This window comes from Glandiceps talaboti, chromosome 2, assembly GCF_964340395.1.
Source record: "Glandiceps talaboti chromosome 2, keGlaTala1.1, whole genome shotgun sequence".
NCBI lineage: Eukaryota > Metazoa > Hemichordata > Enteropneusta > Spengelidae > Glandiceps > Glandiceps talaboti.
In genome coordinates, this window is record NC_135550.1 from 12,291,591 (window position 1) to 12,299,825 (window position 8,235).

At 38.3% G+C, this 8,235-nt stretch overlaps 1 protein-coding gene across 1 annotated transcript; it reads right to left on the reverse strand.

Annotated features, from left to right (window-relative positions):
• Positions 1-6,303: 6,303 nt before the first annotated feature.
• On the reverse strand, positions 6,304-7,859 carry LOC144444301 (muscarinic acetylcholine receptor M2-like). Its single transcript, XM_078133718.1, has one exon. The coding sequence runs from the start codon at positions 7,857-7,859 to the stop codon at positions 6,453-6,455; it is 1,407 nt and encodes a 468-aa protein (XP_077989844.1). The 3' UTR covers positions 6,304-6,452.
• Between the last annotated feature and the right edge of the window lie 376 nt (positions 7,860-8,235).

Below are 8,235 nucleotides of genomic sequence, written 5' to 3' on the forward strand. Positions count from 1 at the left end.
ATGTAATGCCATTCCATAATATTCCATGATTCAGACGTTCTACTGTGCAATCATAGACCATGTCGTGATTTTCACAGACGATTATGCAAACAAGGTAGAAATGTTAAGTAATCATTTCGTTTGTTTCCCTGAATTTGAGTGAAACAATTTTCAATAAAAATCTATCATTCAGACAGAATTATAACGTTTGTACTGATAATCGACTATCAAATAACTATGCAAATAGTTAATATATGAATCAAATAAAATATGCAAATAAGATTGTACTTTCATTTCAGTCCTTTGCAAATAGATAACAATTACTGGTGCTACATTTACTATGGAAATATTATCCTCCACATCATAATTTGATAATTGAAATCATTCTTGTATCTGATGTCAAGAATGTAATCTATAAATTGTTACAAATGAACCTTCTGAAGATGAGTTCATTTATGGGGTTAATTAACGACGTTGTCATTTGGCGCCACCATTCGACATACAAAGAGGAGCGTAAGTTACGTTATTTCTAGTGTTTTTGTCTTTAAAACTTTAGCGTTTAGTGCTAAAGCCGCACTCGTTACAACTGTGGCACCTAGCTTGTGCCTTGATATGCAATTTCCAGTGAGCATCTATCAAATATCAAGCATGCCAAACTAATATGGTGATTAATCTAAAAACCATGATTTCGCTCCAGAGTTAAACATGTATAATTTCCGCTTTGTAATAGGTATAATTACACAGTAATTTTAATAAGTATCTGAACAATATTTTTAGAGAATATACATCGTTAGTTGCTTGTTGAACAAATGTCCCCGTTGCAGCTAGTGCTGGTTTCACTTTCTGTTTTTATTGTTGATTCCAAAAAGGAAGCTTTCCTTCATCGCAAAGAAAATTACTTACCTACCATTATATGCGACAATCATCTTTTAGAACACCTCGTTTTCTTATAGCCTTCAGTCATTGGTTTAGGTCGTATCACGTGCTGCTATGGACTATTGATCCATTGTGACCACAATTTGCAGGTAGGGGTAATAGTCGTGCCCTGTTTTCCCTAGATCAATATTCTTGTAGTTCGGATATATTATCGGGGATTTACTTTGTCTATGGAATGAATGGGTGCCTGAGAATGTGATGTGTTCTAAAACACTTATCGCGTGGCCTTTTTCGGGCACTAGTAGACATTATATTACCCATCATGCATTTGTGTAGCAACTATTTCCCTCGGCTTTCAGCCTAAGAAAACAGTTGGTATATAACAACTCTCATGGCAATAGACGTCTGCTAATGCCGTCATAGCCAGGCAGTAAGTGTATAATAGCTACAAGAGGTCAGATTTACCGACTGATGTTTGAGTGACAGAGATATGGATACTCTCTTCCTTTTGTTATCTCATCGAGAGAAATCGTCAAAAACCAGTATAACATAAACTTCCAGGGTTTTGAACACAACACACCCTCACTACCCCCACTCACCAGCATACCACATCACATCACACCACTCCATAATATCTCTCCACACTACACGCCACCACACCACACCACACCACACCACCACATCACTCCACACCACACCACACCACTTCACACCACACCACACCACACCACACCACTCTACACGACACGACACGACACGACACCACACCACACCACACCACACCACACCACACCACACATCTCCACAACACTCCTAATGATATATAAGGCCGGTATAGTTTTATGCCTCTACTTTGACATCTTTAATTAACTTTAGTTGGAATGTCGTCGGAAATATGTCCTCAATATTCAAAATTTCCGATTTTTATAGAATTTGTTACGAAGTCTAGACCTGAAACATATGTGGATGTTTTAATTCCGATGGGAAGCAACTCAAATAATATCAAGTTAGGAAAAGACAGCGACAGAAGGATAAACAGACTGTTGTATCATTCTTAAATTCCGGTGAGACTAGTTAATTTGGGAACAAGTTGAGTTCCTTTTGTCATAAAGCACTGAAGTAAAACTACTAGTCTGGACTGTATAAAGAATATTCAGATAAACTACTTTTTCATCTACAATGCAACATCAGCTTATCAGATGTTCAATTTGATGCATACTGCGCATGTCTCAATGACTGTATGTTCCTCCGGAAAGGCGTATGATAACGAATTTCTGACTGCGATACCTTCCATGATCCAGCAAGCAAAATACATTATTTTCCGCTCGGTATTTGTATTTCACATCGTCTATCACCCGTTATACTCTATAGAGTTTTTGTCTTATACTGGGTTGTAGGTGGCCGGCGGCCGAGCGGCTAGCTCGTACGCCTCTTACCTTAAGTTTGCAGTCTGGGTTCGAACCCGGGTACTCCGGTTTCCTCCTGCTTAAAAACTTGAACAGATTCCTGCTTAAAATACTCCATACCTCAGACCACTAAAAAGAGTGGTCTGAGTCCATACTGTAGTATTCACCCTATCACGCGATATTCCGTACAGACATCGCCTTATCACTCGATACTCCATACAGACATCGCCTTATCACTCGATACTCCATACAGACATCGCATTGTCACTCGATACTCCATACAGACATCGCCTTGTCACTCGATACTACATGTATACAGACATCGCCTTATCACTCGATACTCCGTGCAGTCTTCGTTCTGTCAGTCGATATGAATCTATCACTCGATACTCAGAAAGTCATCGTCCTACTATCACTCGGTACTCCATACAGTCATTGCTCTATCACTCGATACTCCATACAGTCAACGCCCTATCACTCCATACTCCATACAGTCAACGCCCTATCCCGCGATACTCCGTACAGTCATAGCACTATCACTCGCATACGCCGGTCCGCAGAGACAATGCCCTATCATTCGATACTCTATACAAGTGTGTATTTAATAAATACCATTTCCATAATATTATTGTAAAATGTCCATGTTAAGGTACGAACTACACACAACCCCCTCTCTTCGAAATCTTAAAACGAAATAAAGCGAACAGATTATTTGTTTTTCATGCAAAATCCTAAAATCTATTATCTGAATTTTATGTCAGCAATATTGAAAGACTTTGCGAATGCTTTCTTTGTGACGTAGTCGAGCTGCACAGAATCAATATATAGCTGGCCATTATGTTGTCATGCGAGGTAAAATTTCGATTATTTACTGTCGTCAGACGCATTATTGTTTTATCTCCAGACATACGTGTCTGTTCCCCATTGAATGTGTCAAGCTTTCAATATTGGACAATTTTTAATAAAAAGCTGAATTTTCGCTATTATAAAGTAGTTTCGTCGTTACCACAGAAAAGACACTCCCGTGGAATCAATCCATACTAGTACTGAGAGTAAAGAGCATTCGTGATTTCACTAGGACACCGGCTTTGTTATTACATGAATTTCAAACAATGTCTTTTTTCTTCTCGTTCTGACACTGTTGTTGTAAATGTTACTGATAAATGTGAAAATTATTGTCAATTTATTCCCACGTGAGAAGTAAATTGATCGTGACGCTGATGGATTCATCATGCATATTCCTCGAATGAATCATAACCGAATATGCCTTGTTTGTTGAGCGCTATGGTAAACCTAGGTAACAATGAGAAGTATGGTTATTGAGAGAGAGAGAGAGAGAGAGAGAGAGAGAGAGAGAGAGAGAGAGAGAGAGAGAGAGAGAGAGAGAGAGAGAGAGAGAGAGAGAGAGAGAGAGAGAGAGAGAGAGAGAGAGAGAGAGAGAGAGAGATAGTGAGAGAGAGAATATAGGGACGGACGATGGGAGTGCGATGGAAGGCGCGACAGGGAGAGTGAGGCACACGCAGGGGATACTCAGGGAGATAGACTGACAGGGCCTATAGGGATGGACTACCGACTCACTAAGCACCGACTGTTTGATATACATAATGACTATCTAAAGGTAACAAGGTGTGATAGGTTTAGCCAAGCAAACAAATTACCGTATGATTGACTCAATATCAAGTTCTAAAACAGATATACCGTATATTTAGGATCAATTTCCATAGTGACGATATTTGCGATGAAACACGACATGTGTTGTCTATCAAATGAAATATGAGAACTAACAGCAATTGCAATGATAAGTGTTTCCTCGGCCGTCGACCTTCACAATTACGACTGAATGAGACTTATAATATCAATAAAATAACAATAACAACATATTGGATTTTCCGCTCACAAACATGAATTCGGCTGATGATAAACGAAAAAGTAATAAGAAAATCGAGTTAAAGTCATTAATTTTCTCGGCTGTAAATATGAGTACTCATAGCGTAACTGTGCATGCCCCCAATACTTTACTATAATTGCAGGTGAGCGCTCGTTCTCACAAATGAATTACGTCATTGTTGGCCATAGAATAGACGAGATATACACTGTACTGATTAAAGGTTTAGAGCCCTAGGTTGGGGGAAAAATGAAGGGCGAATTATTCCAGTCTAGCAGATTAGTGTAAAGGTTGGAATTAAAAACGTATCGATCGCTCGGAATAACAATATCTGCAATGCACTGCTGCTTGGCAAATTACTTCAAGACTTGCTACCTTGCATATCTTTATTCGGTTATATTGCTAGCTGGGTGGCTCTGCGCATTAATACCGTCAACTTTGCCCAATAAACCACAGCTTCATTTCAATCTATTAACTATAAAAAACATGCTTATTTTATTGCATATATGTATTTTATTTCGATGTAAAATGTTTTACAAATATAGTATTAACATTGCGTAGATTACATAGAACGTCAACGCTAAACACTACTGTATGTATGTATGTATGTATGTATGTATGTATGTATGTATGTATGTATGTATGTATGTATGTATGTATGTATGTATGTATGTATGTGTGTGTATGTATGCGTGTGTGTATGTATGTATGTATGTATGTATGTATGTATGTATGTATGTATGTATGTGTACGTACGTACGTACGTACGTACGTACGTACGTATGTATGTATATATGTATGTATGTATGTATGTATGTATGTATGTATGTATGTATGTATGTATGTATGTATGCTTGTATGTATGCTTGTATGTATGTATGTATGTATGTATGTATGTATGTACATGTATGTATGTATGTATGTATGTATGTATGTATGTATGTATGTATGTATGTATGCTTGTGTGCAAGTAAACCATTAGGTGAATCCATTCATTCATTGATTGTGACTGCAGCTCTCACATAAACTGACATTTCCTACTATACATGTTTTTTTTGCACACTGACCCCAAATGGTGTAAGGTGAATCGCATGTACATGGAAAACAGCTTTCCAACATTGGATTTGTGTAGCTATCACTGGCTTGAACGACGATAATATCAATTCCCGGTTTCAATTAGGTCTCCTATTCGGTGGGAAAGTAGTTTTAACTAATGAAATTGAATTGAGACATTGAAAAGATTTCAGCTACATTTTCTTCCTTCATGCATTAACATTCTTCAATGAAGCCATCGGGGCGACCCATTGAATAGCACTTTCAAGTTGTCTACTGACTAAACCTACTATAAGGGCGATAATGGTTTCTTTATTGTTTAATCTAAAATGCAGCAGTTCATCTGTCTAATAAAGCAGACAGCATTCAGTGCCTGCTTTCTTTGTGAGTGTAAAATGAAAACTAAGCTGATGTATATTAAAAAGAAAAAATACTCATATTTCAATTCAATGCTCGCTACTTTATGTATATTTATTGTAGAAACATTAGTTATTAAGGTACCAAAAACACTTGTTTTCTTCAATTTTCCTTTGCACGAATTTACTATTTGGAGGAAAACTCTCTGGAGAAAAAAAACACACAACGACGGTCCACTTTAAAGTGGGTAGTAGCACGAAAGCTGCCATGTAAAACAGACTAATAGTACACTTCATAGCGATGTAAAAAGGTATTGCGCTTTAACAAGGTTCTTCGGTTAATAATAAGTAAAGACGTCTTTCAATTCAAGACTTTGTATTTATATTTGAATATAAACGGTATAGCAATTAAAAAAAAAACCCGCGTCAATGACACTGAAGCACAACCAGCCATTCCTAGTCAGTTATTTACGAAAACCAAAAAGAGAATTTTTTTTCACCGACCGCTGTGGATACATTTTTAAAGTGTTGCGATCACTCCATATTTCAAATTGTCAAATCTGCATAAATTATCACCTTCATCTTTTTGATATATGTGCAGTCAACTTTGAAGATGACAATTTTACATACAAATGATATAAATGTCGAGGGCAGATTTCGGTGAAAAGATAACTAAAAATTTGATATATCAGGTATTGTAGAAAAAAAATATGTAGTCTAATGATTCCTGACTACAAAAACCGTCAAAAACCACACAGACGAACAGACAGACCAATTTGATTATCAACGCGATGTCTACATAACCATTACTGTAGAGACAGATAGTATATGGTAAAAAATATCTCACTTGGTGAGAATAACTTGATACACATGACTCTGTCCTATACTGTTTTACTACTACTGTCTATACCTGTTACAGGTCAAAATTTTGATGAACGTTACTCTGAACAGTTCATTGGCGAAAGCATAGCAAAGAGGGTTGAGGGTACTGTTCATATAACACAGCCAATAACTGAATGAATAGAGTCCAGGGTGGATACAGGTTGGACACCAGCCTATCACGATGAAGAACGTACTATAAGGACTCCATGTTACCATGAAGGCGCCAAGAATAAGAGTTAGTGTTTTCATGGCTTTTTTGTCCGCACGTTCATTTTTATCAATTTTTGATTTTCTAGATTTTTGTTTGCTGGCAATATTCCAGCGATATCTTTTACCCCGTTTATCTCTGGGGTCTGTTAATGTACATTCTTCTTTATTACTGTCGTCATGGTTACCAAGAGTAGTAAGCATACTTGATTGTTCGTGGTTAGCTCGCCTCCCCGACGAAGATGTATCATCACTCGGTTCCAACTCAAAACTTTCCGCTTCGGTCAGACCTTTCCTCATCGACAAATCGTTGCTGGTGTTGGATGGTGATAAAAATTTGGTTTTCGACGAACAGGACGCACTGTCAGACCGCTGAGGGCGTTCTTCATTGACGTCATAGCTGCTGCTGTTCGATGGTTTTGCCATGCCTGACGAAGTTGATCCGTGAGCATGGGGTTTAAGGTTATCTGAACGAATGATGCAAGATTGTTGTCTGTTTTTCAATTTTCGACTTGCAAGTTGTCTTATGATTCGAAAAATTTGAAAGTATATCAAGAAAAGCACCATCAATGGCAACCAATAGACTACAACGGTAGATACGGTCACAAACACAGCGTCTTTCATAAAGGGAACTTGACATTGGTTGGGTTCACGTTCAAGACCAGAGAAATAGGGCCATCCAATGACAGCGATGAAGTACCCAACAAATGGTACTATCCACGTCGGTATAATCATTAAAGTCGCACGACGTAGAGTCATCTTGTTGCGGTAAGCAGCCGGTCGACTCACCGACCACAGTCTGTCACTACTGATGAGCAACAGGTTCATAACAGATACAGTACAACACGAATAATCTAACGCCAGCCACAAGTCACAAACAAATTCGCCCAGCGGCCAATAGCCAACCGTTACGTAAACTGAATATAGTGGCATTGATACGAGACCAATGATAAGATCGGCACAGGCAAGACTGAATAAGAAGTAGTTACTAGGTTTATGCAGTCGTCTTTCCACGCGAAAGGATTCCAACACCAATACATTACCCCCGGCGGTGAACACGATCCCGGCTGCAGCCCCGAGACAGATGAACACTAGTGTAACTGGTGTGTGAGGTATGTTAGGTGGTGCACTCCAATCATTTGCTCCCGGACCAGACGTGTCGTTTGACTGGACAGCAGCTTCTTCGCTGGCATTCATGAGGATTGTGATATTCATCTTTGAAACAAATTCAGTCTGAAAACGATGAAAGAGAAAATGAAAAGACAATAAATACATAAGCTATGCATGTGCAACACAATGTACTCATGATGAAAACTAATCGACGTTGAAGGAAAAAAATTACATGGATAAATGTCAACGTGTACTCTATTGATCACTGTCAAAACACTGCGTCTAATTGTTTGCTAAAAGCACACCTGCAAAATACTATGAGCCGTCATTTTTTTTTTCAATCATGTAGCCGTCTGTACACATCCTATTATTCGAACTAAAAGAGATCGCGTAAGGCGACACAGGGAATCGATTCTTATTATAATTAATACAATGGGAAGTTGGATCAGAGTCATTCACACTAGAACAGTTTTCCCTTTAT

Coding starts and splice junctions, on each gene's coding strand:
- LOC144444301 (XM_078133718.1), bottom strand. CDS start 7,859: ATGAATATCACAATCCTCATGAATGCCAGCGAAGAAGCTGCTGTCCAG.